This window comes from Rattus norvegicus, chromosome 5 (genome assembly GCF_021556685.1).
Source record: "Rattus norvegicus strain SHRSP/BbbUtx chromosome 5, alternate assembly SHRSP_T2T, whole genome shotgun sequence".
Classification (NCBI taxonomy): Eukaryota; Metazoa; Chordata; class Mammalia; order Rodentia; family Muridae; genus Rattus; species Rattus norvegicus.
The window spans coordinates 29,506,603-29,517,920 of NC_141538.1; the positions used below are offsets into that span (position 1 = coordinate 29,506,603).

Sequence of the window (11,318 nt, forward strand, 5' to 3'; positions counted from 1 at the left end):
GATTCAAGTGCAGTTTTTTTGTTGTTGTTCTTGTTTATGAAGTATTTAACTTCCCAGTACACAACTCACTCCTTTTAAAGAAAAACATTGGGGTTGGGGATTTAGCTCAGTGGTAGAGCGCTTGCCTAGCAAGCGCAAGGCCCTGGGTTCGGTCCCAAGCTCCAAAAAAAAAAAAAAAAAAAAAAAGAAAAGAAAAAAGATGGTTAAAGAAAAACATTGAAATGTAAGGCTTGTAAGATTTGTTTTTAAACTGTACAGTGTCTGTTTTTGTATAGTTAACACAGTACCGAATGTGTTAGCTAGCCCTGTCCTGGTGGTATTTTCAATAGCCACCAACCTTGCCTGGTACAGTCTGGGGGCTGTAAATTGGCATGGAAATTAAAGCAGGTTCTTGTTGGTGCACAGCACAAAGTTAGTTATATTTGGGGACAGTGGTTTGGTTTCCTTTATTTCTTTTCAGTTTATGTTTTTTGGATTTGTTTTTTCCCATCTTCAGTTGTCTCTGATGCAGCTTATGTGAAGATAATTGTTCTGTTAAGTGAATACCACCGTAATTGCAAAAACAAACAAAAGATGCAGCTGCTTTGTTGACATCCTGAGTGCATCTAAGTAAATACAATTTTAAACTAAAAGACAAAACAAACAACAGAACAACTAAGCCATGTTTCTGACACTAATCCAGCAAATGGCTCCCTTGAAAACGTTTCACTGGCCAGAACTAGCTTAGGCGATGGCTCCTGGGTAGGAGGGAGCTGACAAGAGGGAGCCAAGGATGTGAAGGAGAACACTTGCAGATTCTACCCTAAAGCTGCTGAATCAGAAGTGCTGGGGTAGCCTGGCTATCAGCCACCCACGTGGTGACAGGCCTCCCAGGACACTGGTCTGTCTGGAGCTGGTGACTCATAGACACAATGATGGGGGTGACTATTTGTCTATTTTGGGAAAAGCTCTCGTGTGTTTCATGCTGCCCTGAAACTTGCTATGTACCAAGGGAAACCTTGAATTTCTGATTTGTTTTCTTTCCCCACCTTTTGAGTGCTGGTGTTACAGGTATGAGCCACTACACCCCACTTATGAACTGTTGGGGATAACACTCAGGGCCCCTCCATGCTGGACAAACATCACACCTACTAAGCTACACATCCAGTTCCAATTACACCGATTATTATGGGATGAAAAAAAAAAGACCTGGACTGTACCATACCTCACCCGCTCTCTTTGTTTAAGTTCTGTTACTTGCTCGCCAGAAGACACTAACTTTCTGACCTCTTCAATAGCAGTGATAATGCTTATAATGATTTCAATTCAATAAATGGTTGTGGTGGCCACTTTAAATGAGGTAGACAAAGAACACTGGAACTTATCCGTTATTATTGGTCAACGATTATTCTTCAATTACTACCAGGCGAATGTTTTGATTTATGAATGGATCTAAGGAGAAGTTCTGAATGAACTGGGTCTGAAGTTCAGTCACAAAATAAAGCTGGAAAGAATGTGACAGTGGCTGCTCTCTGTCAACAAAGAGCCAGGACAAAGAGGTTGCAGAAGGGAAAGGGCAGACACCTCACTGTGCTCAGCTGTACTGAGTGAGAGGGAAACCCCCTGAGGAAGTTTCTGATGTTTGAGGAGAATCGCAGGCGATCAATCAATGCAAGGTCAAACCGTCTATCAATGTTAGAGGTGCGGCATTCTGGTATACTTCGACTTCACTCTGACTCAGGGCCTCATGTCCCGATTTGCAGCCTGGTCTGGCCCGGAATTCAGGACACAGAAACTCAAACTTGGATTCTCTTGCCTCAGCTTCCCAAGTGCTGGGATTACATACATCTTTCAGCACAGCCAGCTTGAGGTTTTGGTCTCACAAGACATTTTTCCGGGATCAATAATGACAGACTGACTGGCCACAGGATTGTTAACAGTTTTATGTAGCTGACACTCTAGGCTGAGCGCAGGTGCCCGGGGAAATGCAAAACTACCCATAAAAGGGATGAGAGAAGAAGTCACAACAGTCAGCAACAGAAATAGAAACTGAAACCACAGAAACTCAAGAACCTGCCATTACAAACAGCACAGTTTTACTGCCTTCCCAGGGGCGGCTGCTCCAGGTGGTTTCCAGAGGAGGGAGGCCGCATAGGTGGCTTTGTAGCAGATATGTTTGAGGGTACTGAAAGGAAGCACTCACAGGAAGATTGGTGAGGAGATAGGAAACCAATGTGAGGACTTACCGTTCTGGTTTGGGTTAGAGAGACCAGGATGCTACTGTTTGAGATCCCTTACATACTAAAGCCCGCTCCCTCGTTCCTTGTTTATTCTCGGCACCGCAGTGGCCCACAGAACACCCTGGAGTTGTTTTCACTGGGTGGACTCAGATCGGTCATCAGCTTCCAAGTCGATCAGGGTTTGCCTTCAGGTAACCTAGACGAGGCCTGAAAATGGCCTTGACTGAAACAACAAGGCCTTCCTGAGGCTCGGGTTTTAACCTGTCTCTTCAGGTGAGCCTATGACCAGGAGCAAGTGACGGGAGCCTGTCACCTGGCAGCACGCAGGCTGTCTCGTGGCCAGGGGACTCGGTGTGTGTGTGTGTGTGTGTGTGTGTGTGTGTGTGTCTGTTCAATTGTTCTGTACAAAATGTGAAGCCAAGGTCCATTTATTGATTGATCTGTTTGACATTGGGGCTGCAACGCGCAAGTGTCGAGATAAGAGAGTTTGCAGAAGCAACATCGCAAAGCCACATATTCCTTGGCACTAAGAGAGGACATGATCTGCATATGGAAACCCCATGATGTAACCCCTCTGAAACGGCTGTGGGAGGCCTGCCAAGCTCACCAGCAAGTTGACTAAGCTCAGTTGGAACAAATATGCCAAGGCTGGTCATAGTTTCAAAATATTCAACCAATGGACCTGGTTCCCATGGTGTTTTAGTTTGTCAGACAAGCCCATCTTTCCCTCCCTGTCCCCTGTCATGAACTCACTGACCTCACCAGCCTTCGGTATCTGGTATATAGGTCGCCAGGGCAGCTGTCACTTGATATGTGAACAGGTTTCCTTCTCTAAATCCTGAGGGAGAATTCTGATTAGTCCCTCTCAAAGAAAGGATTAAAATGCAGTTTGATGGCTCTCAGCAGTTGCAGAATGATAATTCCTGGGGTCAAGTGTAGGCCCCAGTGACACACAGGTTATGTGACACGACTAAGTCATTTAACACCTCTTGATCCCATCCCTTCTCAGGTAGGCCTTGCGACTGCGATTACCCCATCTGTTCTCCAGCCAGTCTCAGCTTCTCTGTGACATCCTTCTCATCAGTAATACCTGGGTGTCATTTCTCCCCTAACAGAAATCGGAGATGAGACTAAAATGTCCCCACCTCCCATACCCCTCTAGCTGCCCCGGGCTCTCCTCTCTAGCATTTTCTTTTTCTTTACTTTTGTTTGACAGTCTCAGACACCCCAGACAGGCCTCTAATTCTATGTAACTGTGATTGCCTACAGTCTTTGGTCCTCTTGCCTCTACTTCCCAAGGGTACAGGTGTATACCACCGTGCCTGGCTCAACATTTCCTTTAAAAGGGTTTCTTGGAACTGGAAAGATGGCTCGGTGGTAAAGAGCACAAGCTACTCTTGCAGAAGCACCCACGTAACATCTTACAACTGTCCCGGGGATCTGACATACTCTGGTTCTCATGGGCACCAGGCACACCCAGGCATACACACCTTCAGGTAAACATTCATACACCTAAAATAGAAATAAATCTTAAAAGGATTGCATAGGGGTTGGGGATTTAGCTCAGTGGTAGAGCGCTTGCCTAGCAAGCGCAAGGCCCTGAGTTCGGTCTCCAGCTCCGAAAAAAAGAAAAGAAAGAAAAAAAAAAAAAAAGGATTGCATAGTTGTATGAACTGAATTATGCCCCCCCCCCCCACACACACACCTTGAAATTCCTGTTAGAGGCCTGGTCCCTGGCACTTCAGAGTGTGGCTAGATTTGGAAGGGTGATAAGTTAGACAGACCATCAGGTCTCATTGCTTGCCCTCAGATTTCTGCTCTCCAAAGGGCCAGACACTAACAACTGTTCTCTGACCTCTCTACTCTGGGAACCTGGTTAAGGTTGCCGAGCAGACAAATACAGTTATAGACTTTTTAAATTTTGTTTTTAAGCTTTATTTGTTTTTGTGTGTGAGTGTTGTGCTCACAAGTATGCCTGTGTACCACAAGTGTGCCTGGTGTCCACAGAGAAGGACATCAGATCTCTGGAACCAAGGGGTTGAGCTTCCTTGTAGCTGGGAACCAAACCCAGGTCCTTGTCAAGAACAAATGCTCTTACCCACTGATCCGTCCCTCCAGCCCTACCTACAATCAGACTTTCTATTTCTATTGATCTTTTTAACCTCTCCCAGCCAGGAGTTTCCCAGTCCCCATAAACTGCTGTGTCAGGGTTGCCACTGACCACTACGGTCAGATCCAAAGCCACTGGGCTGTAGGTTTGAAATCTGGTGTCCCTGGGCTATCACTGGGGCTCCTTTGCAGCTGCTTAGGCTTTCTGGAGGAGGATGCTATTTTTAGGGACTCTTGTATGACATTCTCACTGGGGCTGTTTCTTTCCCAGCCCTCTTCTGAATCATAGTCTTCCTTATCGCATTCCACTCACTTCCACTGCTCTAAATATGACAGAAACACTGAGAAGCCACACCCTCGACTCAGTCATCCCACCTCTCCCTGGGGCTGCAGACCAAACTCTAATGGCTCTGAACATCTCCATCAGAAGACCTACAGAACATTTCCGGCCCGACACCCGTACACCCATCCCTTATCTCTCCTCTACTCCATCCCCATTCCCTTTAATGGTGGTGGGATTCTGACCGCTGGGGAATCACCACCCCATACATGCCTCAGTCCGCTTAACAGCCTCACCTCAACCTTAAAATGAACCATGCTTCCAAGAGGATTTTCAAGATGGCTGCTGCCACCTTGCTCTGAAAGAACAGTTCCACCCCATACCCATTTCCCTGCTCACCTCTGGGTTCTCCTCCCGCTGAGGGCCCGCTGATCATGGAGCCGACTCACTTTTCGGTAGTTTTTTTTTTTTCCTTTCCAATACTGGGTATTGAATCTAGAGCCTTGTACACAGTAGACAAGTAGTGGGCACTGAGCTCCATCTCCCACCCTTAATTTTTTTAAATTCTTTTATTTTCAAGTAACATGAGTTGCCCGGGAAGGACCTGTGATCTTCCTGCCTATCCCTCTGAGTCCCTGGGATGACAAGACTCACACCACAGAACCTGGCTTCTCATCATATCTCAAACACAATGCAGGCTTGCTCTGGTTTGCAAGCTCCCTTCTGACAGTGGCCCTGTCCAGTTTGGTGACCACGCTGCCTTCTCTCCTGACCCTCTGGCCACATTGCCAGTCTTCTGCTGTGACTGGTGGTGGCAGGGCCTAAAGTCTCACCACTTTCTCTACTTCTCAAATTAGAGCCTCACAGAGCCTTGGGTCATTTAGGGTTTGGCTCAAAGCTCATCTCCTGAAGAAGCCTTTCTTGAAACCCTTCTCTCACCTAGCACTGCTGGAAGGTCAGAGAAAACAGCACACGCAGGCAACACCCAGACTACATGCCAAACATCCTATCAGACACTTCCTATTTATTACTTCAGTTAGCCCTCAGAACAACTTTTTGAAGGGCTTTCAAAAAAAAAAATCCTTATTTTATAAATAAAAAAACCTAAAGTGAGGAGAGGTGAAATTCAAGGTCCAAACTAACCCTCTAAACTGTTACTTCTCGAACTTTCTTTCTATTCTGTCCTGAGTTATGTAATCTGGGCTCTGAGAAGCTGGCTCTCCGGGGTGGGACAGGGACAGTTTCTATCACTCTTGCGTTTGGACAGACAGCTGCTCAGGTGCGTCAGTGTGTGCTAGGGGCGGTCAACACACTGTGCAGGTCTGAGCTCAGCACACGAGCCTTTCCTCCCATGCTTGGAAGTCTAAAACAGGAGAACTGTCGTAAGTTCAAGGTTGGCCTAAGCTATGTAACGAGCCGTTGTCTCAAGCGAACACACAAAACAAAACAGAAGCCCAGACAAACAAGAAGCAACAGCCAAGCTTTGGGCTTGGTAGGTCTACATTCTCTCTGGGGTCTAGACATCTTCATGGGTTCCACTCCAAGCACCAAAACACAAAACAAAACAAAAACTAAGAAGACAATTTACAGAAGTTACAAAAGTTGTAGAGCCCCCACCCTCTGCTTGCTCGCTCCCTCGCTCCCTCGCTCCCTCGCTCCCTCGCTCCCTCGCTCCCTCCCTCCCTTCCTTCCTTCCTCCCTTCCTTCCGTGGGCGAAGGTTGGTATGTGAAGCCTTAGCATGTTAGGCACAAGTTCTACTGCTGAGCTGCAGCCCAGAAGCTGCAGTCTTGAGAAGCTATGGCCCTGGAGTGATCCCTCAGGCCCTCGCTGTTTCCCATGTTTCGTTTAGAGAGTAGAGTTCTACCTGTAACCCCAGAACTTGGGAGGCAGGACTAAGACCAACACAGGTGTAGACCACAGTGACCTACACAGCAAGTTACAGCCTGCCAGGGCTACATAGTAAGACCCTTTCTCAAAACAATAGGGGCTGGAGGGACGGGTCTGTGGTTAAGAGCACTAGCTGATCTCCCGGAGGACTTGGGTTCAATTCCCAGGACCGATCATCTATACTTCATCTTAGGATCTGACGCCCTTTCTTGGCCATTGTGTTGACCACAGCAACTGTGATGGAGGAAAGCGTTTAAGCGCAGCTTGTTTACAGTTTCAGAGGTTTAGTCCACTGCAACCATGGTGGAGAGGCAGTCATGGTACTCGATAGTAGTTAAGAATTCTACATCCAGACAAGAAGATAGCAGGAAGAAAAACACTGGACATGCTACAAGCTTTTGAAGGCCCACCCACAGCGACACACTTCCTTCAACAGGGCCACACCCACTCCAACAAGCCACGCCTCCTAATTCACCTCCAGAGTGCCACTCTTCAAATCCACGAGCCTCTGGTAGCCATTTTTATTTGAACCACCACACTTCTGTTCCAGGCTCTCTAGTACCGTTTGACTCATTCTGGAATAATGGGTATCACTGGAATTTTAAGTGACTGACATCTTTTTTTTTTTTTTTTTTTTTTAAGATTTATTTGTTCATTTATTATATATAAGTACACTGCAGCTGTCTTCAGACACACCAGAAGAGGGCATCAGATCTCTTTACAGATGGTTGTGAGCCACCATGTGGTTGCTGGGAATTGAACTCATGACCTCTGGAAGAGCAGTCGGGTGCTCTTAACCGCTGAGCCATCTCTCCAGCCCAAGTGACTGACATCTTAAATGCAATCTAGAGCAACTTTGCGTTTTCCCTAGACAACTACCAACGGTTTGGCATGTAGTCAAAGCCCAGCTGACTGTCCCTGTTGGTACACAGATTGAAAATGATGGTGCAGACTTCACTTTGGGATTCTATAGTTGTACAGTATAGCTGACTGATTTATGTTGGAAGGGCTGTAGGGTCTTCCTTTGTGGCATGGGAGGAAAGAGTACTCTGTAGCAATCTCAGTGAGGCTGACAGGGTGACAGCCACCACCTAATTTTGTGAGCAGGAGGCAGGAGCATTACTTGTATCTGGACAATGGCATAAATGTGGCCCAGCCCTGTAAACCTTCAAACAAAACTTGAGGTTGAATTCCTTTTTGTTCTGGTAGATAAGGGAGTGTATTGAGTACCGTGGAAAACAGACAAGGGTACTCTGACAGATGGGGAGAGAAAGTCGCCCACAGCAGGGGGTGGGGGAACTGGGTACTATAGCAACACTTGGAGCATTAGCCTATGAATTACGGGATGTTGCATTCATGTTGTCTGGCCTGGCAAGGAATGGCCAGGTCTTTTGTCATCCAACAGAGAGAAGATTGTGTTGCTGGTGTGTGATTTGAGTTCAGCTGGTGCAGACGGCTCCATGCTGCGAAGGTGACCTTACTCCTGTGTCTTACTTCATGTAAGTTTGCAAACCAGAGTGTTTCAAGCTGGGAGGCAGAGACAATCCACCCTGGTGTCCTGGTGTGGGCAGTTGGTAGTGAAAGGTTTGGGGGTGGGTTTCTGTTGTTAGTAGGAATTTCAAAACAATTTTTAAAACGGAGGGTAACATTCCTTTTCTTATATCTGCTCCCCACACTTCCAGACAGTGTCAGTGATAAAATACTGCTTCCTCGTAGGGACAGACACATGAACTTTCCACAAACAACTATCAGCCCTGTTTCTTGGTACATCACAGGAATAGAACAAGTGCCGGGTGGTAAGCAAAAGTAAACGGTAAGCAAGCGATGGCTGAGATAGCAATGGCTTCCCTTTCCTTTTGTGGTTACTCTAGCACTGAGCTAACATACTTGGCCTGGTGAAAAAAATTAAAAAACCCTGTTAATCAGAAACGGGCATGTCTGTGATAGACAGGCCTATTGCTGTTGGTGGTGGTAGGATTTCTGTTGTTGGCTTGGTTTGGTTGGTGTGTTGTTTGAGACGAGGTCTCTGGTAGGTCAGACAGACCTCAGCTTGGAAGATGACCTTGAACTTCTGGTCTTCCTGCCCCCACCTCACAAAGGCTAAAGATTACAGACATGTGCTCCTTACCACTCTCTTCTGGCTTTGTGGCTTTTCGTTCTGTACTTTGGTCATCTGTTGTTTTAGGTTCGGCCCTGAAAAACAAAAGCAAAACAGCAAACCTCCTGTATTCGTTGCCTTAAGGCACTTATTTGCTGGGTACAGTGGCACATGCCTGTGACCTCAGCCCTTGGGAGCCAGAGGCAGGAGGATCAGGAATTTAAGGACAGCTTGAACTACCCAGTGAGCTTTAAAAGAAAGGAAGGAAAAAAAGCAACCATTTATTTGCTCAGGACTCTGCCATGTTGGCAGGACTCGGTGGAGACAGCTTATCACATAGTGGGTCTGTCTGCTGGGGCTGAACTCCTTAACTTATCACATAGTGGGTCTGTCTGCTGAGGCTGAACTGCCTAGAGGGTCTTTTTCTCTCCTTCCTGTCTGGCTTGGATGGACTGTGCTCCAGGGCCTGGCACACAGCTCTTACCTTGTAGCCTCTTTACACAGCTGGCTTGAACTTCTTCCCAGCATGTCTGTCCTGTCTTCTGGTTGTCTTCTTCCAAACTACAGAGCAGAAACTGCCAGACTTTCTTAATGCTCAGAGTCCTAGAATATTATTACTAGTATAAGTCCTAGACTATTATTACTAGTATACTGTGTGGGTCAAAGCACTGATAGGGCTAGCCCAGACTCTAAGTGTGTATGTGTGGGGTACAGGATTATGTTTCATAATGGAGGCTTATGGAGGCTGTCTCTGGAAACATCATTTTTACCTCGGGTTTTCTGTCATAACAAGGTACTGCTTTCACACTTTGCCTTTAGGAATAACAAATTTATTAATCTGCATGAGGTAAGTCTTTTTGATCAAAGCAACTAGACTTTTATAATTGTTAATAAATTTTACTTCTAAATGGGAAGATGACCTCTAGATGGATCCCCCCACCCCCACCCCCACCCCTAGGAGCACAATGGCCCTTAGATGGATTCTGAAAGAGAAACAAGAGATGGTGGGACTCCTAACATAGCAATAATATTTGACAGAAAATAACTTGATTTGCCAAAATCTAAAATCCAGACTGTACAGATAAACCCTTGAAGCATATACGGTCAAATGATCAATACATATTGACAATTCCCTGTCTCCTTCCAAGAGTTTTGGAGATCAAAGTCTATTTCTCCCCCTGGAAGGCTGGGTGTTTTTGTTTGGCTGGGTTTTTGTTCTTTGTTTTAAAGATTTATTTATTTATTATAAATAAGTACACTGTAGCTGTCTTCAGACACACCAGAAGAGGGCATCAGATCCCATTACAGATGGTTGTAGAGTCACCATGTGGTTGCTGGGAATTGAAGTCAGGACCTCTAGGAAGAACAATAGATGCTCTTAACCACTGAGCCATCTTTCCAGCCCAGAAGGCTGGGTGTTTTAAGTGTTTTTCCTGGCCTGGGATGGGTCCCCTTCTCCTAATTTGGGGTTGGTAAATTAAACAATGGGGGCTGATGGGCCCACAGCTTCAGGTGAACATGCCCAGGTCCAGCTTTGAACCTGGGCCAATCACCAGGAAGGGAAGGAAGCCCTGCTGACAGGAGAAAAAGCACACAAGGTCTTTGTCTCATGTCAATAGGATGAGGAAGAAGCCAGACATTTGCCTTCTAATCTATAACCTGTTTTTTTGTCTCCCCATCTGTGTAGCCTAGTTGTTCTCAACCTTCCTAATGCTGTAACCCTTTAATAACAGTTTTTCACGTTGTGGTGACCCCCAAATATGAAAAAATGTCTTTTTTACTGCTTCATAACTATAATTTGCTACTGTGAATTGTAAATATCTGTGTTTTCTGATGGTCTTAGGTGACACACAGGCTGAGAATTGATGGTCTATCCAAGACCTCGGAGTCTGTCTTGAGACTACTTGAGCTATACATCTCACCAAGGCCAGAAGATTACATCTCAGTCCCAGGGAACCCAGATTACTGCCAGGCACTAACATGACTCGTCACTCCTAGTTAATCCCCATATGTATTTACAGTAGAGCTTTGGCTTAGAAACCCTTTATAAGTGCAGTGTCTCATTTTCTCCTCACTATAAATAGCTGGTGAGTAGGTAGGTCTCATGAGAATGTTTACATTTTGTTAAAAAAGATCATAAGCTCTTTGGCTCCTATAACATCTTAGACGGATTCCCCTGGGAAGAAACAGAGCCAATTCTTCACTTTCCATAAGTTAAGGCCCTTTCAGCTTAGAGTGGTGGCCTCCTCTGCCTGAATTTTGTTTTCACAGGGCAGACTCTTGGAGGCAAGACCTGTGAGCTTTCAGTTTAAGTTCCTAAAGCTAGATTAGGCCCTGGCTTACTGTCTTACTAAGGGGTGGGGAATGAGTGGGACACAGGCATCCCATGTATTTGGGGCCCAGACTTCTTTTCAAGGAATGTCCAGCAGTGGGTTGCCTCCAGCATCATGACTATTGGCTTATTATCTCTACACTACTGGCCAGAGGAGCAACTGGTATCCTTAACCACCGCCTTGGCAACAGGGCGTTGAGTGCCTTGTACCCACACTCTGGGCTCCTCATTCAGCCGAAGCGGTTCCCGGGGTCGGGCTCTTCTCTTGGTCCTGCGGGCTCCCACCTCGGCCAGTCCGGGGCTCCTGTACTCTCCCCTCCTCCCGCTCGCCCCGAGTGTTCTCCGGCTCACGCTTTGTTGCCCGGGCTTGTTTCTGCCCCGGGCGCGCCGCC

At 46.5% G+C, this 11,318-nt stretch overlaps 1 protein-coding gene across 1 annotated transcript in view; it reads right to left on the reverse strand.

Moving 5' to 3' along the window:
* Nucleotides 1-11,318, reverse strand: part of LOC148005674 (uncharacterized) — a 57,086-nt gene that overhangs the window by 12,763 nt on the left and 33,005 nt on the right. The window contains exon 3 of the mRNA XM_087551560.1: nt 8,625-8,689. Coding sequence (XP_087407686.1) covers nt 8,625-8,689 — 65 coding nt within the window. The remainder of the gene's footprint in view (nt 1-8,624; nt 8,690-11,318) is intronic.